Source organism: Triplophysa dalaica, chromosome 14, assembly GCF_015846415.1.
Source record: "Triplophysa dalaica isolate WHDGS20190420 chromosome 14, ASM1584641v1, whole genome shotgun sequence".
NCBI classification, from domain to species: Eukaryota; Metazoa; Chordata; class Actinopteri; order Cypriniformes; family Nemacheilidae; genus Triplophysa; species Triplophysa dalaica.
This window is the reverse complement of record NC_079555.1, coordinates 15,195,901-15,219,078: the sequence shown is the minus strand read 5'-3', so window position 1 is coordinate 15,219,078 and position 23,178 is coordinate 15,195,901. Positions and strand designations below refer to the sequence as shown.

The following is a 23,178-nucleotide window of genomic DNA, read 5'->3' as shown; positions in this document are numbered from 1 at the left end:
AGTCTATAGGCCTATAGGTCTATAAGCCAATAGAGAGTAAAAAGACAGAATACATTATACCTTGCTCTTGCTTTCTCTTGTCAGAAAAAGTCAAGTTACTATCTTAAACCTACAGCACCTTAAATCAAGCCCAATGAAATTATTATATTACAATATTTCTTTAATATGATCAAAATAAAAAGGAAACTATTTTAGACGCTATGCTGAACAATGGCGCCTCCTACTGGACACAAATGCCCGTGACAACCATTTTTGGTTCCAAATCACCAACTGTTATTTAAAAGGGTCCTATTGGATGGCTTACACGAACATTATTTTGTGTGTTTGGTGTAATGCAGTTTGTTTATGCGGTTTACGGTTAAAGGGGTCATATGACACGGCTAAAATGAAGATTATTGTTTGTTTTAGATGTAATGCAATGTGACGATTTTGTGATAATGTGATAATGCAATACACGATTTAAGGTTCAACCCCCGTATATTCTATATACCATGCTCCTTGTATCTCCTCTTTAGCCCGCCTCTTTGAAACGTGTGGATTTTTTATAAAGCTCATTGCTTCGAAAAACGAGGTGTGTTATGATTGGCCAGTTAACCAGTGCGTAGTGATTGGTCGAATACTGCAAGCGTGTGAAGGAAATGTAACGTCTCTTACCATATTTGGAAGATCAGGTTAAAAAGCAGTTGTACTGACAGGTACGCCCACCTTAGTTGTGTATACATTTGTGGGGTCTATGTCAAATCATACCACGAAATGACGTAGATTTGTGGGGGTGTGGCTACACAAGATGTTTCAGGCAGGTCTGGGTGAGCATTCACTTTTAGATAGAATGCATCTTTAACTTGCGACACTTTCATTTTTTGCAAATTTACTTGTCCAATACATGCATGCGCAACTTATAACAGTTATAAGTTATAACCATATGCCACTTTTAAACAAACAACTTAGTTTTCACATAAAGTGCGTTCCTGTTGTTCCTATGTGCTCCGCCTTTCTGAGACTCCTTGATTTTAAAAGTCCAGTGAAATTAAAAATGACAATTCTTATTTTTTCATTAAATACTCAGCAGTTGTCGCCATATGCCTTAACAAATTGCCAAAGGAAAGTTGTACCTCTTAGTCTGACGTTTATGGACATTGGCTTACTGCTGTGGTTTACCGTGAAGGAATTTTTGTTATATTAGTTTATTTTTATGGGTAAAACAGTAGTTGGCAAAAAATTGATCTTATTGGATAATATTACAGATGTTGTTTCACAGTTAAAGTCAAAGTTTCATTCAAATGTGGTATTAATTGGAGGTGATTTTAATATGGCACCTGATGAGTGGTTGGACAGATCTCCTTCTAGTTATACAAGACCCAATTCAATATATGTATTCAGGAGTTTGTCAGTTAAATTCCCTGACAAACATATGGAGGGTCAAGCATCCTAATGCTAGACAGGTTCTTGGATCAAACCTAATGGATCCTCTAAATCACGAATAGATTTTTGGCTCATCTCTGAGCAATATGATGAGCTTTGATGTAATTTCTGCTGCACCACTAATAGATCATTTTCTTATATCATTGATGATGACGCCAGCAATACACAGATTGTTAGGAAAGACTATTGGAAGTTTAATGCAGATCTTTTAAAGGACAAAGAATATTGTACTCAAATGAGAAATTTGATAAGTGAGATTGAAAATGATTCTACTTTAGCTACTAATGGGATTAAATGGAAGTATTTAAATGGGAGTGTTATTTTAGCAGTGGGAATTGAGGTTAGTTCAAGAAATGAATGCTTGTGTAATACGCAAGAAATGACTCAAGAGTTGAAAAGTTACTCTCTCTTCAAGCTAAAATAGTCTGATGAAGGCACAAGGAGTCACGCGCAACATGGATTGAAGAAGGAGAGAAGAATACGAATTATTTTTGTCAGTTAGAAAAAAGGAGACAGGACAGTAATGCGGTTCATAATTTAATTATTAATGAAAAGATAATCACAGAACCAAAATTTATTTCATAGGAAATATATTCATTTTATAATAATATTTATTCCTCATCATAATAATAATGGTAAGGAATTTCTTGAAAGGTTAAAGAGGTTATCCCACAGATTGATGTTGAATTTAAAGAGTTATGTGATAGAGAACCGAGTATGGAGGAACTTGATTCTGCTTTGCTTTGACTAGCAATTTTTATATGTTTTTCTGGGAGGATGTGAAAGATTTATAAATAGATATAAGATCAACAAACACAACTTTTCGCCACACAGTTATTCTTTATGGAATAATAAGTGTATACTTATTAAGGGGAAATCTTTGTTTTTTCAAGACTGGATGGACAAAGGTGTCTGGTCCATTGTGCATATTATGGATGGGGTTGGAAATTTCCTTAGGTATGATCATTTTTGTGTAAAATATAATATCCTTTGGACTCAGAAATTATATGTGTTGTTGTTAAAAGCTGTTTCTGCTGGTTTGATTCAGTTGTTCAAAGGTTTTTTGTGTTATTGTGTTATTTACCTGTGATACCAAGGTTAGGTAATCTTATTCTCTCTGGTTTTAATTTCACAGAGCAGAGATGTAAAAATAAGGTTTTCCAGATGAAGTGGTTTGAGTTACATCCAAGATTTCTCTCTTTTTCACTTCTACCGAAAGTAAAATAAGTGCAGTTTAAAATTACTAATGATATTTATCCCTGTTATGAGTTCCTCAGACATAGATTTAAAATGGATTGTAATGAGTGTACCTTTTGTAAAGCAGACAAATTCTTTAATAATGAAAACGTACGTACAGGTTGTGATTGAGAAGCGGTAGACTGTCCTTACAAGTTAGATTTGATAGTTACAAACAGCCTTTGTGAACCATCAGCTGTTAATGTGCTGCACACACTCGGATTTTGGAGTTGTGCTGTCTTGGAACAGTGTTGTAAATAAAACTTAACCACCGATTTCTAATTGTGTCCTCGTTTGGAAGACCCAACTAAGTCGTTTTTCTTTTGTAATGAAACACACAGTGTTTTCAAGACATGGCGGCAGCAACAACAACCCTACAGTGGGAATAAACATGCCTTGCCTTCTTTCTTTGCGTATACATTTCGGGTGGTGATCTTCAACACTTCTTTGTTTAAAAGAGGCGTTTTAGGCGGGGTTGGATGAGCCTCTGCTTTTAAATAAAACATCTCTTTTGGTTTTAGACTTAAATATTTGCAATTGTATCGCGTCATATGACTCCTTTAAACATTATTCAAAATACAAAAGTGCTTCAACCTTTTCCAGCTTTATAGAAAACGATTAAGTGCAAAAACAGTAGACAGGAAGAAAGATAAACACAAATGAATAGAAAAGATAAAAAATACAGTCGGAATGACACATGCCATGATCAATGTCTCATCACCATTTGGTTGACTTCAGATGTGGTCATGATTTTGTGACACAGGGCTGAGCATCCAGTTGAATCGGAGCTGGACCTGTCAGTTTCAGATGTCCTCAGGAACCTGAGGATATAAGACATACAAACAAGACAAGACTAACATGAAGAAAATATATTTTCCTACAAATAACTGTCAATATATTTAAACATCTTATATTTGAAAATATGTAGAATAATGCATTGTTGATACATGAAAACATATTGAAAAACACATAAAGAATGGTCGCTCTCTATACACTAAATAATGTAACTCAAACTTAAACAAGTCTCCAAAACTTTAAAATTGTAGACAGGCGAGTATGATAAAATCTTCTCACTTTTAATATTCTGGGAAGTATTAAGTGATGCATTATAATCTAAGGCTCGAAAACATTTAAAGCATTTTTAAAGTAATCATGAAGGTTTTGGATTATACGCTAAACTAAACACTATAATGCAGTGATGATAAAACTGGACTGATATGATCATCTTTCTCTGATCTATTAAGCCCTCTGTAGTTAACTGTAAAAAAGCCCTGCAAAAAGAATGACCATGCATATATATATATATATTATGTATTTACAGTTGAAAGAAAAAGTATGTGAACCCTTTGGGCTTACTTGGATTTCTTCATAAATTGGTCATAAAATGTGTTCTGATCTTCATCTAAGTCACAACAATAGAGAAACACAGTCTGCTTAAACTAATACCGCACAAACATTATACGTTTTCATGTTTTTATTGAACACAACATGTAAACATTCATAGTGCAGGGTGGAAAAAGTATGTGAACCTTTGGGTTTAATAACTGGTTGACCCTCCTTTGGCAGCAATAACCTCAACCAAACGTTTCCTATAGTTGCAGATCAGACCTGTACAACGGTCAGGAGAAATTTTGGACCATTCCTCTTTACAAAAGTGTTTCAGTTATGCAATATTCTTGGGATGTCTGGTGTGAATCGCTCTCTTGAGGTCATGCCACAGCATCTCAATCGGGTTGAGGTCAGGACTCTGACTGGACCACTCCAGAAGGCGTATTTTCTTCTGTTGAAGCCATTCTGTTGTTGATTTACTTCTATGCTTTGGGTCGTTGTCCTGTTGCATCGTCCATCCTCTGTTAAGCTTCAGTTGGCGGACAGATGGTCTTAAGTTTTCCTGCAAAATGTCTGGATAAACTTTGGAATTCCTTTTTCCATCGATGACAGTAATCCATTCAGGGCCTGAGGCAGCAAAGCAGCCCCAAACCATGATGCCCCCTCCACCATATTTCACAGTTGGGATGAGGTTTTGATGTTGGTGTGCTGTGCCTTCTGTTCTCCACACATAGCGTTGTGTGTTCTTTCCAAACAACTCAATTTTGGTTTCATCTGTCCATAGAATGTTTTGCCAGTAGTGCTGTGGAACATCCAGGTGCTCTTTTGCAAACTTCAAACGTGCTGCAATGTTTTTTTTGGACAGCAGTGGCTTCCTCCGTGGTGTCCTCCCATGAAGTCCATTCTTGTTTAATGTTTTCCCTATTGTAGATTTGTCAACAAAAATGTTAGCATGTGCCAGAGATTTCTGTAAGTGTTTAGCTGACACTCGAGGATTCTTCTTCACCTCATTGAGCATTCTGCGCTGTGCTCTTGCAGTCATCTTTACAGGACGACCACGCCTAGGGAGTGTAGCAACAGTGCTGAACTTTCTCCATTTGTAGACAATCTGTCTTACCGTGGACACATGGACATCAAGGCTTTTAGATATGCTTTTGTAGCCCTTTCCAGCTTTATGTAAGTCAACAATTCTTGATCGTAGCTCTTCTAAGAGCTCTTTTGTGCGAGGCATGGTTCACATCAGACAACGCTTCTTCAGAACAGCAAACTCAAAACTGGTGTGTGTTTTTTATTGGACAGGCCAGCTTTAATCAACATCCAATCTCATCACATTGATTGGACCCCAGGTTGGCTGACTCCTGGCTCCAATTAGCTCTTGGAGAAGTCATTAGCCTAGGGTTTCACATACTTTTTCCACCCTGCACTATGAATGTTTACATGTTGTGTTCAATAAAAACATGAAAACGTATAATGTTTGTGCGGTATTAGTTTAAGCAGACTGTGTTTCTCTATTGTAGTGACTTAGATGAAGATCAGAACACATTTTATGACCAATTTATGAAGAAATCCAAGTAAGCCCAAAGGGTTCACATACTTTTTCTTTCAACTGTACTTTTTCTTTAAAAGTACATGTTTTCCCTGTTTTTCTTGTAAATTAGCATTCGTTTTCTGTAATTGGACAAATTTGACAGTTACAATCTGTGAAAAAATTGTAAAACAATAACAGTAACAATTTGTAAAATCATGATTTTTCACAGTGATAACAAAAGCCCTGCAGGGCACCCAACCAGTAATACATCAAAATAATCCTTGTGTGAGGTAATCACTGCATTAATAAGCTTCTCACAATTTTATAATATTTCTAAGTTGGAAAAATATTGGTTTTCGAAGCACTGCTGTGGCTGACACAGAACTAAGATGTCGTCACATTTTTGCACTCTTATAGAATGGGATAACGTTTTTATGAAACACACTTTGCAGTTTGTCTGTTTAGGGCTACTGTAGAAACAACATGATGAATTCCATGTAAGGGGATCCGCCGAGATTGAAATATGTAGATTGATATAGCTCTTTCTAAAGAAATAAAAACATAACGCATCTTTATGTAAGGTCCCTATATACCTGTGAAGACATTTATATTATATTATATTGCATTTCTGTCGATAGAGATACTCCAAAAAACTACACACTGGACTTTTAAGATTCATCAACAAGATACTTTCAGTTGGGATCAGATGCTAGAGGCAGAGTGTTTGTCAGTCTTATGGACACATTTTTTTATATTATGATGAATGAGCAGAGCAAGATATTGATAGCAAATTTGAATATATTATTGTAGTTCTATAGCTTGCATCAGTGGCAGTTCTCAACAATGTCAGCAGAGGGTGATCTTATATTAAATAAGTTGCAGTCAGACTTACTAAATGTACAAGACTAATGGTGGTTAATTCAAGAATGCATAAAAATTAGAGAGGGATAAACAAAAACGACAGCTAAGTTAAATTTAACAACGTAACAATTGTGTTCTTTGAAGTTCTATATCCAGAGAAAAACTAGGGGATAGTTCACCCAAAAATTAAGATGTTGTCATTTATTCACACTCCTTGACATCATTCAGTCCTTTCCTGTATATTACTATTTCTACTCTGGATCACACAATAATTTATTTTGAGAAATGTCTCAGTGGGGTCCATATAATGGAAGTCAATGGGGTCCAATGTTGTTTGGTTACCAACATTCTTCAAAATATCTTCTTCTGTGTTCTGCAGAAGAAAGAAAGTCATGCAGGTTTGGATTGTAAATTTCACCTCCCCCATAGTAAGAGTGAGGACTAATGCCTTGGCTCATGCTATATATATATCTATTAACCCCTCCCTACCTGAATGTAATTCCCAGAATTCTCCAAATCCATTCAAAACAGACAAGTTCTTCAAAAGAAAACTGTGTTTGATTGTCTAACGGATGTTGAAGCAAGCCAGATGCCCACAGAATCGGATGCCAGTACCACATGTTCGTGCATGCACACCTGGCACTCGTGCCAGGCCGGTTGCCTCCACCACTCAACAGCTCCCTGCTATGACGTTACCAGCGGGTCCACACTAATCAACATAGACACTAATCCAGCTCTTATAAAGCCCTTTTCCTCTTCATGAGAGAGAGAGACAGGAGGGGAGGATAAAGGGAGTAAGGGATGGGAAAAAATTAGATGACTGCATGATGTTCAGTGCTGTGACTTGCTTTGGAATATTTTTAGCGTGAACATATTTTTTACTACCCTCCATTTACCCACGGCGGGGTTGCATAGATTGAGCACTCATATCAGGGATCAAACTGGAGGGACGGTTCCCCCCGATGGGGCCTGCTGAGGGGCAGTGCTGTGGAAGCTGTCCCTCTTTGCCCCCTATTATCATACCAAGCCTGGCCAGCATGGAGCTCTGCACCGCCCAAGAGGACGGATGCTTTCCCTCAGATGGGTAGGACCTCGTATTAATTCTGTGTGAGCTGCGTACATGTTTGCTTGTGATGAATGAAATGTAACTTGTGTTGCATTTGGTGTACAAGGTTGTGCATGTGTGCATTGAGAAACTACATGCAGCCTTATGGCACATATGCCGTTCTTGCTCTGTAAACCTTTTTTTTAAAGAAATTCACTTAAATGGAAAAACATTTCAGGCATGATTATCTGTATGTAAAATATAAATAAAAATGGTCACACTTCAATATATGGGGCAATTCTCGCTATTAACAAACCATTAATTATATATTTTTCCCTAATAATCTCTTTATTTGTTACTTATTAATAGTTAGTAAGGTAGTTTTAGGTTTAAGTATTGGGATTAAGGATGTAGAGTATGTTCATGCAGAATATATGCCTTACAAGTAATAATTTCCAGCCAATATGCCAACAAAAAACATGCTAATACTAACTAGTTAATAGTGAGAATTGACCCCTATACTGAAGTGTTCCTATAAAAATACAAATAAATAGAAATTATTAATAATAAAATAACACATAAAAAGGAATGCAAAATGATTAAAATGTTAATTAGAATTTAAATAAAGTAAATGTTTAAATAAATAAATATTTAAATAAATGCCAATATTTTCATTTTAATTTTAAAAGTCAATTTTGGAAATCGTATTTTAAAATTTGATACATATACTTCTAGGATTGAACTCTTGTTATATTACTTTTGAATATTAAAAATATATAAAGTCATCCAAATATTGTCACAGTAATTTGACAACTCAAAAATACCTTACATTGCCTCTGTTTTTCCATTCTTATGTTGATTTTGTTTATTCTTATCCAACGTACCTTTAATCTATACATTTCAGCAATATTTATGTTTTAAAAAGGATCACTTTCAGTGGGTCACAAATATAAGAATGAACCAAACCGTTAGGTTATAAACTTACCAATGCTCGGTTGTTGTAACCCAAAATGCTGGGTTGTTTTAATCTATTGTTGGGTCAAATACAAACTGAGTTGTTGTAACACAGCAGTTGGGTTTGTTCCCTTTTGACCCATTTCAGTGTTGAAAATACCCTGTGTGCTTTTTTTAGAGAGAGAGCATGCAGTATTTCTTTTTTGGCATTCAACCCCCTGATCTTTGCTCTGTGGGCACAAGTGCTCTATCTGCTCTTCGTAGACTTGTTTACACTTAAGCTTTTGTCACTTTTACCTCCACATCTTCAACCTGTGAGGCAACCTGTCAATAACAGAGTATCCAGTGCCTCATGCCTGACAGAAATCTGTTCTGTTAGCTTGTTAATGTCTTAGCACTGATTACACTGGGCTGGATTACACTGTTAGCTGCTAGGCAGCTGTACATGGGCTGAACATGTGAAATTTGTCACGGGTTGTTTCACAACATAGATTGAAGAACTGCTATGAAGAAAAGACAAGTTTATTATTTTTAACCACAACCTTAACAGTATATTTATCATTTTGACTGTATGTCTCCTTAAAAATCAGTTCAGGTCTTTATTACTGCTTTCTGTACTTCATGAAAATGTTCTGAAGTGAAATATTTTAATAGAATCTTAAGTATGTCCTGTTGTAATGAAATCATTTTGAAGCAATAATCTTGAAATCAGTGCTTTATATTTATTTGTGTATTTGGTAAGTGGCTGTATGCTTTAGGATGGTGTAGAGTCAGCTATTTGTTATAGTCATTTTTATATATTTTTTAAATGTCAAGCATATCAGATATATCTTAACCCACAACCTTGTTAGGTGTTAAATTTACTTGCATTTTCAATGTTATGTTTCATAACGCTCCATGTTGTTACGGAAAAATAACTTTAACCGCAGGTTGCAACTTTTTAAATAACCTGACATGACTTTTCCATCTCAGATAGCTTAGGTTGAAAACACACACACACACACGTATGTTATTATCTCGTGGGGAAAGTCCATAGCCGTAATGAGTTGTATACTGTACAAACTATATGTTTAATCCCCAAACCCTAAACCTAAAGATCGTAGAAAACTTTTTGCATTTTTAGATTTTCAAAAATTATCGTTCTGTACCATTCATAAGCTTTTGTGCCGGTGGGACCTCAATTTTGGTCCCCACAGTGACAAGGGTCCACATATAAAAACCAAATCCACACACACAAACCGCACGCACTGAATGTTCCAAGTGAGTGCAAGTAAAAAAGAGGATTTTTGTTTATCAGCAGGTCTTCAGGCTTAAGTAATCCACCTCTGGCCCTACTGGGAGAATATAAATGACATTAAGTTAAAGTTCATTAAAAGTTCACAGGTATATGAAATTGTATTTTTCGCAAACTGGGAGTGAATATTAAAGATTAAAGAAGAGATTAGCGTCCAAAACCACTTCCCTCTCTTTGTGCTGACAGTTCAGCTATTCAACTGCTGTTAAAAAAGAAAATTTCTGCTTATGGGTGTTTCTGCAACTACGGGCACTTTTGACTCTCCAAAATAAAAACCCTATGAATTTTATATATAAACATTCAACATAATTGCATGGAGCAATGACATTTTGGCCAATATTGCAGCTAACTGGCAGCTAGCAAGGTCTACTTCGATAGCCTTGACTCCTAGCACCTTAATATACATGAGTTAAATAAAATATTGTTCAAAGTACAGAATTACTGCGATGTATGGTAAGGACACAACAACATTTATGTCTATATATGAGACAGACGATTTTATCCAAAGCAACATTGCATAGTATTATACATTTGTTTCTCACCATGTGCATACCACTGGTATCAAACCCATGGCCTTGCCATTGCTAGTGCCATGCTCTTACCACTGAGCCACAGGAAAGCCATAAATACACACAATATATTTAAATAAAACACGATAAATAATGACACAGATAAGATTATATTTACCTTATCTTTTGGGGATTGTCATGATTCCTAGGCAGAAAAGACTCATTTGCAGGCAATACACAATAAGTTTATTGAGAGAATCAGATCGCCGCCGGCGACACAATAACTGACGGGGAATACTCGACCGGTCAGAGAGAGGAGGAGAACACTGAACAGATCGTCGGATCCTAAGGGGATGAGAAGGTATTGGGGAGAACACTCAACCTGTAAAGACACACGAAGTGAGAGATGCTGTGACCCCGTTGGGGAAAAGTCCTCCGAAGGAGAGACGGTGCCTAGGGCCGAGGGAGGGAGGTCTGGGATGCCAACGAGTACTGTGGGAAGGCAGGGAAGTGAAAAAGATCAGGGGTAAAAATAAACAACACAGGGTAGAACGGTGAAATCTGACTAGGACTAAATACTATGAAAAGGACAACAAGAAAGACTACGGCTAAATCTATGGCTACAACTTAGATTAGGGTAATTTCTAAGGCTGTAGCGATAAAGCACAGAGGCAGTCAGGTCTGCGAATTACAACGGTCTGACACCAGACAGATGAACAGGGGCCGTTTCAATAAGGAAGTTCAACCAACACCAAGTTTAAATCTGAACTCTGAGTTGATTTACTCAGAAAATCGCTACTCAGCTGATTTGAGTTAGTTCAATCCACTCTGAGTAAGTTCACTCTAGGTTACGCGCGTGCTGCATGGCTATAAAAAGCCATCATCAATTGAGTGAAGATAGCACGATTCGCCATGGCAACGGCACGTGACAAAAAGCGCTCTGTTTATTTCTCGCCAATCGAATTGAAGGTACAGTTACAAGCGTACGGTGAATATGAGCACATATTTAGAAAAAATAAACAAGAACACAGCTGCAGCAGCAAAAGAAAGAGAGTTGGCGTGGGAGAAAAGTGCTTCACGTGTTAATGCGCAAGTTTATGTCAATCACATTTATATTTATTTTGTTGAAACTGTGAAAATGTAAATTATATTTAACTCTCTTGCTCTCATGAAGGTGCAATCCTTCTGCAATAAAAGGTCTTGGCAGCAGCTGAATATGAAATACAATAACATCATTCATTCAGGAAAGTTTAAAGAAATAAAATGCTCTTTCTAGTAGGATGCCTGATTGGGAAATGTTAAATATACTACTTAAACTGGCCTTAAAAGTTAAGATAAAACGTCCAAACCGTGCCTCACAATTCCCTATCGACATAAATGTAACTCTCTGGGAATTAATGCCGCTTCCTCATCTACAGGTTCCTGAATAAACGAATATGCCATTTTAAGGTCTGTGTGACTAAATTGAGTGCGATTAGGAACACGAATCAATTATCAAATGGCGTATGCAATTTCAACACCGCTGGCGCTTCTTAAAGGGATGGAGATTGTAACAAACCCTGGGTTTGCGGAATAAAACCTGCTCCCGACCAGGTTAGGTTCATGGAGTATGTTACTCTGGTTACTCACTCGGAGTATAAAATTCATCAATTTCTGAAATGGGCTTAACTTACCCCGCGGTCGCGGGTTTGACATACCTCGCTTTCTGAAACCAAAAACCCTGAGTATTCTGTTTTCTGGGGTTGACTTACTCTGAGTTTGCACTTACCCTGCTTTCTGAAACGGGCCCCAGAAGGGAATATTAAGGGAAGGAAATCAAAACCCAAACTAGAAACATGGGGGCTGAGAGAGGAGACAACGAGTAGCAGGTTAAAGTCGTAAAGTAAACGAGAGACAGGAGTGGAGAGAGAAGAGACTCCTATTAGAACAGCGTCAAACAGCATTAACAAGAAAACAAATGGCAGGCTGTAAACACACAATGTGCTCAAAGAAACAAAACATAAACGTAATGAAATATATGTAAATAATGTGAATGAAGAGGAGAGTGTGGACTTGATGAGGGACTCGAGGGCAACAGAGGGAAAGTGAAATATCCTGTTTGCATTGGAGAGGAGCTAGGTAGTCGAGAACTGAGTCTCGTAATTGCATGTATTCGACACTGAATTGGATGTGGTTTGGAGTGTGTGGATCACGATCATAAATGTCACCGAGTGGATTGTACTGATTCATTGCCGACCTCCTGTCTCTTTCTCCATCATAAATGGTGATGTGAACTCTGCCTGTGTTTGTGAAGAAAAACATCCCGAAATACCCTTTGCAGCATTGATGAACGCGGCCCCCTCGGACAGAGACCCAAGGGTGAGTGCGGGCTTTAAATTGCACGTCGTGAAGTGAGATTTCAGTGCCTAAGATTGACGTTTCCCCCACCTTATATGCTAGAAGTGGAATTGCTGTGTGTGTGGAAGATACATTCCCTTTGCCGTGCACTCTCCCTGTGCTACGCTGGTCTACTGTCAATAGTGAGAGTTCTGTGTCATTGCTCTGTTCTAACTGAGTGGATGTTGAGGAATTATCATCTGGACTCTGAATTAACCCCTCTGTTTGAGTGAATAAGAGACGAGATGCCTTGTTGAATTGTTCGTGGTCTGTCTCCGTAGAAGTCCCATTCATCCCGCTGACGTTGAGTCTGCTGTATTCCTGCAACGCAGCCGTATTGTGAGAAGTGCTCACTCCCTTCTATGCACATGAACTGTATACCTTGTGTGAAGCACCCTTTCTGTCTGCTCCAGTAGAGGTCCCGTTCAGCCCATCGACTTTGAGCCTGCTGCAACCTGGGAGCCCACCTGTGTGGGGAGAAGTGACTGTCCCTCTGCTGTGAACGTAAAGCCGGTCCGTTCTGTCTGGAATATCCACTTCATCTAGGCCAGAAGAGGTCTTGCTCAGCCTGTCGACTTGAGTCTAGGGAATTCCCGCAATTCATCTGTATCGTGAGAAGTGTTCGTCCCCTTCCAACTCATGTGAACCGTATGCTTACTTGAAGTATCCCTTCTGTCTGTTTCAGTAGGAGCCCTGTGCAACCGGTTGACTTCGAGTCTACTGTATCCTTATAGTCACCTGTGCTGAGAGAAGTGGCTGTCCTTCTGTTACGAACGGGGTTGGTACACTTTGTCTGGAGTATTCCTGTGTTCCAGTTTCTGTGCCTGTGGAGAGAGGGAGGTTGAAATTATTCGCTTACCCTGTAAAGATTCCCTCGCCACCCCATCATCAGAGTGTGAATCTGCTGTATACGTACCTGACTGACGGCCATCTGCTCCGGATCTCGTACCTGTGAAGGAAGGGAGGTTGGAAATATTTACTTACCAGAGAGACTTACCGGGCCGTTCGCCTGTTTACTGCATCTCCACCTGGGAAAGACCTACCTGACAATTTACCTGTCCACCGCCCCATTCACTACAGGGCCCGCACTGAGGAAGAGAGCGGGAGAGACCCTGGTTGTTGTACTGTTCACCTTCGATTCCTGAGGGCAAGATATAAACATGAGAGAGGAAACAAAGACAGACTAAGCAGGAACCCTGACAGGGATCTTGTGAAGTAGTAAGGTGGCCTTATCTGTCAGCAATGTGTTCAAGTGGTTATTTCTGATTCTTAGGAAACTAGACTTGATTCTCTTTGATAAAATGTCATAATATAAGCAGTTTTTCATTGTGTGAGGACTCAAAAGTGTGGGACAGGCACATTTACTGGAAAAAAATCATAATAGTGATCAGTAAATAATATAAGAATGCTGTAAATGAATATGTATATTAAATAATTCATTTTGAAAAAAAGATCAAATTATAATTCAATTCATTTATAAGTATTTTAACATTGTGACCAGAGTTGTGGTACATGAACAAAAATGGTGTTTGGACCCATGAATGCTTCATTATTTTTTATTAAATCACATTAATCATTAATTATATATTTTTGTCAAGATGTGTAATGATACTGTTAATGTATTTCTAAGCGGCATGACAAATTTTGACATAAATATAAAATTGCACTGCTGGGACTTAAAAGTGCCAGTAGTTGCAGAAACACCCTTCTATACAAATAAAAGGTGCTTATATTGTGCATCTTAAAGATTCTTCCAAGTAATTGAAATTGCAAAATAATATGTATTTTCAACATAACGACATTAGTCCTCCCACGCAACATGATGTAATCATGCAACAACCATAGTTTTTGTTAAGCATTGAGTAATGCTAATTACAAAAGCAAAGAAAAATGGTTGGGATAATTTAGATATTGTGTAATATTTTTGAAGCAGTGACATTAGTTTTTATGTCTGAAATAATATCCCATAATGCCATGCTTTCCTCTGTCTCTAATGAAAAATTACTATTAAAGAACATAATCCATTTTGATATAATCTGCCTATATACGCAATGTAATCCCGTTCTCGGCGTTCCAGCGCAGTGGCTTGAGAGTGAAACGATTAGTAGCAGGTCAACTGGGATCAGCAGCAGTTAGCAAATCCTACATGCTTTGTTTCTTAGTATTGTGATGTTGCGAAGACACTGTACAGTCCATATGGCCAGTATTTCTGCAGCGTCACTCTCGACGATTATACTACCCGAGAATAACTGAAATGAATATTTTTTTGTTTTATTAATTAATCTTGTTTTGTGCATCCATGCAATCATGAGGAATGAATGATTAAGGCAACATCTGTCCCTTGTGTGTTTTATGTGCGTGGGCAGCTGAGTTTTGAATATCACACAAACATATTTCCATTGACAATTTTCTAATCAAACAGAGAGATGGGGGAAACCGAAGCACAGGCCATGGAGGAATTTCCAGTACAGAGAAAAGGTGACAGATTGCCCTTTCAGGTAAAAAAATCCCCTTCTTTGCTGTGAGATTTGTGTTAATATGTTTATATTAATTTTGTACTTTAATTCATACATATATTTTTATATCAGGAGAAATGGGTGACATTAACACTGAATATTAAGCATGTGCTCAAAGTTTGTATGCAGTGTAAAGTAGGATTTAAAGTGATGGTTCACCCAAACATGAATATTCTGTCTTCATTTACTCACCCTCTTGTCATTTCAAACCTGTATGACTTTCTCTCTTTTGAAAGTTGGTAACCAAACAGCGCCGGCACCCATTCATGTCTGTTGTATGGACACAAAGCCATTGCACGGTTTCATTGAGGTTCGGTTACCAACTTTCTTCAAAATATCTTCCTCTGTGTTCTGTGGAAGAAAGAAAGTCATACAGTTTTATCATGTCCCAATTTCAAAATCAATAAAGTCTGCTAAAGGACCAGTTTATGTTTACTGTTTATCACTCCTTTCTGGCTCTCATCCACGTGAAACTGAATGTGGAATGTGGAAACTGAATGTGGACCTTTAACAGTACTTACATTATTTTACAAAAGTGAGGAGGGCAATTTCATTTTCGATAACTTCAAGCCATAATGCTTTCATGTCTTTTAGCTGTTTTTGGGGGGTCTTCCAGTAATCTTTAAGGGGTCCAAGTTATGTTACTTAGGTGTCATATGTCAGACATTTGCTACTTTCATGATAGATTCATTTAAATTTAATCAACAATTAGGAAACTATTTTATTATTCGGCACTTTACTGCAATAGTGTCACACTCACGCAGAAAGGACTCAAGAGCAAATAGATTTGGGAAGAAATGTATTAACAAAAACTTAAAAAAAGGACAACTAAGGAAAATGTCTTGGTTGCGGATGTAACCTCCGTTCCCTGATGGAGGGAACGAAACTTTATGTTGAACCGACAGATGGGATTTGTCTTAAGAACTTTTTGTAACCCAGTTCGGTTTCACAGAGCTTTTGAAAAGGTGGATGAAAATTCTGTGATCATTTATTCAACCTCTTGTCAGGAGGCGGCCTTGTTTCTCTAACAGTGAGAAGCCGCCCGGTACTGAAGCGCCACTGGGTTATTTATTTCCTTAGTGAGGGGACGCGCTACAGAGACCACTTCCTACCACAGGGTGGAGTTTTGTGGAGACACCAAAATGGTCTCGCCGGTTGGGGAGAATTCATGGGAGGACCTGTGCAATGAGGCAAACTGGAGGGAATGCTTACTTCCGCTTGTCCCGCGGCCAGCTGTGCGCTAGTGCATTCGTGCCAAGGGGGGCCTCGGAGAGGGAGTTCCAGGGAGGCGAACAGGTCTACCTCAGCCTGCCCGACTTGCACCCAAATGAGTTGGACTGTGCGGGGGTGAAGTCGCCACTCTCCGCGAGGCGTCGACTGACGAGAAAGCGTGTCAGCTGTCTGGTTCAGGTCGCCTGGGATATGTGTGGCATGCAGGGAGCGGATCAGCTCATCCGGCGAGTCGTGTTAACTACTGTGAACGAATGCCACCCTGATACTTAATATACACTTTGGCAATTTGGCTGTCCAACCAGACCAGTACATGCTTCTTCTGCACGAGAGGTTGTAGCTTCTTCAGTGCAATTAGCACAGAAAACAACACTAGGCAGTTGATATGTCATCGCAGCCGGGGGCCCGTCCATCGTCCCGACACTGCATGCCCATTCCACAGGGCACCCCAACCCTGCAGGGAGGCATCCATCGTCACCACGACGTGCCTCGTAACCCTGTCCGTATAAAGGTCATTGAAGACGGGGGGGTTAGGGTGCGTCGGCAGATAGGCGTGATGACCATAAGCCTGCTGCCATTGTGCCACGCTCTCCAGGGAACTTGACTCTGTCGCCAGTGTTGAAGCGGTCTCATGTGCATAAACCCGAGGGGGATCACACCCGCCGAGGATGCCATGTGTCCCAGAAGCCTCTGAAATTTTTTCAGGGGGACCGCTGATATCTTGAAAAGGTTCCATCAGTTCAACACTGACTGTGCACGCTCGGTAGTCAGTCTCGCTATAACAAGAAAAAGGATGCTCTGGACTGGGGAGAGATTGCTCTTTTCCCGGTTGACCTGTAGTCCCAAGCGATCAAGGTAACAGAGCATCAGGTTCCTGTGTGTACACAACAGATCTCGCGAGTGAGAGACATCTGATTGAAAACCAATCCGGACATCTGAACGGCAGTTTCTGTAGGTGCCTGTTCAGGACACGCAGATCTAGAATGGGCACAACCCCTTGCCTTTTTTGGGGACGATGAAGTACGGGCTGTAAAATCTGTTGAACATCTTGGCTAGAGGGACGAGCTTGATCACTTCTTTTGCCAGAAAGGTGGCGACCTCAGCCCGAAGCATGGGAGCATCCTTGCCTTTGACTGAGGATGGGAGGATGCCCCAAAACTTGGGCGGGCGTGTGACGAATTGGATCACGTAGCCGAGACGGATCGTATCCTGTGGTCACCATAACGGTTTGGGACGCTCTAGCCAGGCTCCCAGGGACCAAGACAGGGGGGCTAGGGGTACGATCTGCTTTTAAGATCTCCCATGGGGTGGTTCGATAGTTGGCAGTGCGGATTCCTTGCCGTGGGGAGGCCCCGGGGAGTCAACAGTGGCAAATAAATGCTTTGAATACAAAGGATGTTGGTAACCCAGGCAACACTTGAATGGGGAAAGTCCAGTCGATGAAGTTGGCAATGAGTTGTGAGCGTACCCAGCCCATGTATGCTGCTGGCTACGGGTGAGGGATTCTGAGATGCCAGGCATCGGAGCATCCGTCCCAGCTCGTGGTTGGCATACTCGGACTGGCCGTTAGTCTAGCCGGACGCACCAATCTGTTGACAGAATAGGGAGCAGCCCGGGGCCGATAGGAACCATGCCGATAGGATAGCGTGAAACGGAAGCGCCCAAAGAAAAGTGCCCAGTGAGCCTGTCTGGCATTCAGCCGTTGGGCGGACTGAATGTACTCCAGGGGTCGGTCCACACAATGAAAGGAATAGTAAAGCCCTCCAGCCAGTGGCGGCACTCCTCCTGAGACAGCCAAACCGGCAGCAGCTCTCGATTGCCGATATCATAGTTTCGTTCTACGGGAGACGAATGATGAGAATAATAAGCGCAGGGGTGTAGATTATGATCATGAGAGGAAACCAGGCAACGGACCGCCCAAACCCCAACCTCAGACACGTCGACCTCCACCACAAACTGCATGGACGGATCTGGGGTGACAAGAATAGGAGCAGAGATAAACCTATTCTTAAACTCCCCAAAAGAAGCCTGAGCAGCGGCAGTCCAGGTAAATTTAGTTTTGGTGGAGGTCAGCGCGGAGATGGGTGCCACGACCTGCCCGAAGTTCCTGATGAATTGCCGATAAAAGTTGGCGAAACTCAGGAACTGCTGTAAGGATTTCAGGAAGTCAGGTGGCTGCCAATCGGAAACGGCTCTCACCTTGACAGGATCAATGAGAATCCCCTCAGACGAAATAATGTGTCCCAAGAACGAATCCGAATGGAGATGGAACTCGCATTTCTCCGCCTTCACGAACAACTGATTCTCTAGCAGACGTTGAAGCACCCGTCTGATGTGCTGTATGTGCACCTGGAGGGAACAGGGAGGAAATCGGGATATTGTCCACGTACACAAATATGAATTTATTTATCATATCTCGGAGCACGTCATTGACGAGTGCTTGGAAGACGGCTGGGGAATAGGACAAACCAAAAGGCATGACCCGATATTCAAAATGCCCCGTGGGGGTGCTTAATGCCTTCTTCCATTCGTACCCACTTTTTATCCGCGCCCAGGTCGAAAACTTGAGCAGACAATGCATCCACCATCTGCTGAGTAACAGCCAGACCCTCTTAATGTCGGCCCAGCAAACTAGACAAAAACAAGGTGAGTGCAAAGAAAGACTGAATGACAAAACGATAATTCACGGCAATGCAAAAAGCAAAACACACAAACAACGAGAGAGAGAATGGAGGAGAATATAAAGGGAATGAAACAATGAAGAAAGGGGAACAGCTGTGTGAGCAGGAGAGAGCGGTAAGTGAGAGCAGCTGTGCGAGAGGGCACGTGAAAAAACATAAGGAACAGAGAAAGATCAAACCCGGGTCCTGACAAATAGGAAATAATACAAATTTATTTAATTAGTAAAAGGTAGATTTGGTCAATATTTACAAGTGGCTACAAATCTTTACTGTCAGTTGTAGTTCTGTTTTTTACCATGATGTTTACTTGTATCTCCAACATGATCCATGTTGAGTGCAAACACCATTCAATTGTTTTACCTCATAATTTTGCAGATCTTCCCAGATCCAGTGGGGGTAGTTTTGGGACAGGAGGGGACTCTAACCTGCATTCAACAGGGGAAAGAGCGTCTGCCGTCTATTGTGGTGGAGCCTACTGATGTTAGTGAGGTGGAGAGCGGTGAGCTCCGCTGGCCCCCAGAAGACATGGACTTTGATGAAGATGAAGATCTGTTCCTGGAACAGTGCATCCCACCAGCTAACATCGCCGACTGGGGTGAGGAAGAGGAAGAAAGCTCTGTCATTGAAAACCACCAGCAGACCACGTCTTTATTAGGTAATTTGAATTCCTTGACAAGTCGTGTGATCACTTACTCGCTGGAGATTAAAGAGTTGGATGTATCAAGAAAACATTAATTTACTGTAATAACTTAAATGGTATCTTTGACTATCTATGTGCAGATCTTCAGACGGATGACTTTAGGGACGACACCCCGACACTGCCTCCAGAGAGTGCTCAGGCTCAAAACTAAACCACTGCTTAGGGTCTGACCATAACCTATTAAACCCAGCATTGTCGTGTCTGATCAAGGGGATCTGCATGCAAAAATAACTTCAGGATGCTTTCCTGAACATCTCAGAGAGATTTAAACTAACTTGTGTTCAAAATGAGTTACATGAACAAATCTGAGTGTGTGGCTGTGGTACTAGTTCACAGGATGACATCAACTTTGACATTTTAACCGAAGAACAGAAAGCATAAACCTGTGAAAAAAGATTCTGTTCTATTTTTCTTAGTTTTATTTGACAACTTTTACCAATGTTTTCCTTTTGTTTATTGTTTTAGAAAGAACATCATGTTTAAACACTTGCTGTCAGAATGCTAAATATTGATTGAAATTATTTAGTTGATACAGTATATTAAAAATGTTACACTCGGTCAGCATATTACCACAGACTTCAAATCTAAACTCATATTCAAAAAAGGGAAGAAACATGGCAACACAATGTTAGGTAATCATATGCACGCATGATCTGTAAAACAGCTTTTTATGGAGACGATGCAATAAACGCCCTAAGCAAAGTTTTCATTTGTCCTTTTTTGTACTCGTGTGCAGTTTTGGTGTAAATGTAGTACAATTGCATTGTGACCTTCAAATGAAACAAATAAATGGTTTCCAATGGTGAGGTCTGTGTTCACCATCTAAATTAAACCACAACCCTTATTGTTATATTACACATATCATTACCCAATTTGCTGTGTTTTAAATAATTATTACATGAAAATTATAGGAATTTAAAGCAGTGAAACGTGTTGCAGCTAAATAAATGAATTGGTTGTGTATTATTTGACTGTTATTCAAAATGTAACATAAAGAAATTGTACAAAAGTGACCATCTGTACAGAGTATCAAAAAGCGCTTACACAACATTATTATGGAAAGGGTTTCGCACAAAATTTTGCAACCATTTCCTGGTTGTTTCACAGCTTACACAAAATCTTGACTGTTACATCCTTATTGAAACCACCCGCACCACTTCACTGACACAAATTCTTAGAGGTAAATTGTTCGATTTTTTCTACATCCTTAACTTTTGATGAGTTAAGTACTTATGTTTTTTAATAATAGTAGTAATGAAAAGGGCTGTCAAGTGATTAATCGAATACAGAATAAACGTTTATGTTTACATATTTTATGTCTGTGCAAGGTGCATATTAATTTTGTATTAATAAACACACACATAGATGTATATGCTTAAGAAAAAAAATTAATTGACCAATGAAAAAACATTCATATATATATATATATTTAAAATTATTGATAAATATAAATAAATGCATGTAAATATTTCCTAAATAAATATGTATATACAAAATTAACATAATATGCACAGTACAGACGAATATTATTTAAACACAAACTTTAATTCTGTATGCGATTATATTGACGCAATTGACAGCCCTATTTAATATTATTATTCAAAACATAAGTACTAATCTCATTGTATTACAATAACTAATGTAATCACAATTAATCTTTTGACAGGCCTTATAAAACATTTATATTTTTTAATAACCAGACATTGTTTAACGACTATTTATTGAGAAAATATGTTTATTTATAACACTGTGATTGGTAATGCAATTTTTAATATATGAAAACATTGCATGTAGTTTTAACAGATTCTTCCCATGTTATTTAGCTTTGTCTTTGTCATATATCGATCATTTTCAAGGTATTGTATCCAAGTTAGAAATTCCAGTATCATGACAACACTAATATATATCTCTTTTTTTCATCATTTCCCAGCTACCATGGAAGACAGTGACTATTTTATTGACTTTAATGATAGCGACTGTTGGTCTAAAAACTGCTCCGATTTGGTGAATCTCCTTGAAAATGAGGTCCCTGTCATGGGTCCACGCCACTGGTTCGCTCTGATCTGCTACAGCATCGTCTTCCTGCTGGGTGTCCCGGGCAACGGCCTGGTGGTGTGGGTGACGGCATTCAGAATGCCAAACTCGGTCAACGCACAGTGGTTTTTAAACCTGGCCATCGCCGATCTGTTGTGTTGCTTATCTCTGCCTCTGCTGATGGTACCGCTCACACAAGACCAACACTGGCCCTTTGGTCCTCTGGCGTGCAAAATACTACACGGTCTGTTCTCCATGATGATGTACTGCAGCGTTCTGCTCTTGGTTGCGATCAGCTTGGATCGCTTTCTTTTGGTGACCAAACCCGTATGGTGCCAGAACCGGAGAAATCCAAGGATAGCCCGCTGCGTCTGTTTTGCCATTTGGGTGCTGGCTCTCTTGGGTAGCTCTCCACAGTTTGCTCATATGGAGGAAATTGTAAAAATTGATGGTAAAAAATTGTGTGTTAGTGTGCATCATAGCAAAGTTGGGGCCTGGGCTGTGACTGTGTCGCGTAGTTTCCTGTCCTTTGTGTTACCTTTCATGATCATCTGTGTCAGCCACTGGAAGGTTTACACGACCACAAGCTACAGACGGGGCCAACGTGGCAATGACAAGTCGGCTCGGACACTGCGTGTCATCCTTACTTTGGTGTTTAGCTTCTTTCTGTGCTGGATGCCTCTCCACATCGTGGATCTTCTTCAATTGATAATATACAAAAAATCAAATCAGTTACAAGCCAACTTGCTTTTAGGCCACGTGCTAGCACTTTGCTTGGCTTACATTAACAGCTGCATGAATCCTCTGCTCTACGTTTGTCTTGGCCGTGGTTTCAAGGAAAATCTGATAAGCTCTCTGCGTAGCGTGCTCCACTTTGCGTCCGAGGCACCGCCGACTCGAATTAGCATGACTGCAATCAGTAAAACCACCACCACAGATGGACAAACTTGCAGTGAGAAGCCCCTGTGAACCCTTGTATGGACAAATGGATCTAGAGTAATGCCCCTGAAGTTCCCGAAGTCAATGGTCCATATGACAACCTGGTCTCCATCTTTGTTTAATGGGCCTCAATGAAGCATAAAAGTTGGGTTGCGTTGGGATAATCATGTGTCAGTACAGCAACAACATTGTTAATGTTTACGTAATGCACTGTGCTGGGAAGCTTGGCCATGAGTTACCAAGAAGCAACCATTCTTTCACCATCAGCATTTTTTCTCTGTCAGTGCAACACAAGGCATTTAAATATAACATGTCTCCATAGCCACTGGAAACATACAGAAACATTATTATTATAATAGCACTGTGTATTATACTCCGTTTTTTTGTTCATAGATCAGAAACATGAAATAAACAAAGGTTTGCTGTTCTGTTTCTGGTCTACATTCATTTTCACACTGAAACAAACTAAATTAAAAAGAAAATTGTATGAGTAATACAGCCACATATACAACTTTAAAGCAGGG

The 23,178-nt window shown here is 39.7% G+C and overlaps 3 protein-coding genes across 4 annotated transcripts in view; 2 read left to right on the top strand and 1 right to left on the bottom strand.

Annotated features, from left to right (window-relative positions):
- The window catches only part of dner (delta/notch-like EGF repeat containing), a 30,093-nt gene extending 21,572 nt beyond the window's left edge, over positions 1 to 8,521 (bottom strand). For both annotated transcript variants that reach the window (XM_056766482.1, XM_056766483.1), the window contains exons 1-2: positions 8,407 to 8,521; positions 3,380 to 3,479 (exon numbers count right to left, since the gene is read on the bottom strand). In XM_056766482.1, coding sequence (XP_056622460.1) covers positions 3,380 to 3,406 — 27 coding nt within the window. In that variant the 5' untranslated portion in view covers positions 3,407 to 3,479; positions 8,407 to 8,521. The remainder of the gene's footprint in view (positions 1 to 3,379; positions 3,480 to 8,406) is intronic.
- On the top strand, positions 7,293 to 20,365 carry lbhl (LBH regulator of WNT signaling pathway, like). The gene is made up of 4 exons (XM_056766484.1): positions 7,293 to 7,460; positions 14,977 to 15,052; positions 19,357 to 19,636; positions 19,762 to 20,365. The coding sequence occupies exons 1-4, from the start codon at positions 7,339 to 7,341 to the stop codon at positions 19,830 to 19,832; spliced, it is 549 nt and encodes a 182-aa protein (XP_056622462.1). The 5' UTR covers positions 7,293 to 7,338; the 3' UTR covers positions 19,833 to 20,365.
- A 435-nt stretch (positions 20,366 to 20,800) lies between these two features.
- On the top strand, positions 20,801 to 23,086 carry c5ar1 (complement C5a receptor 1). The gene is made up of 2 exons (XM_056766592.1): positions 20,801 to 20,861; positions 21,612 to 23,086. The coding sequence occupies exon 2, from the start codon at positions 21,617 to 21,619 to the stop codon at positions 22,682 to 22,684; it is 1,068 nt and encodes a 355-aa protein (XP_056622570.1). The 5' UTR covers positions 20,801 to 20,861; positions 21,612 to 21,616; the 3' UTR covers positions 22,685 to 23,086.
- The last annotated feature ends 92 nt before the right edge of the window (positions 23,087 to 23,178 follow it).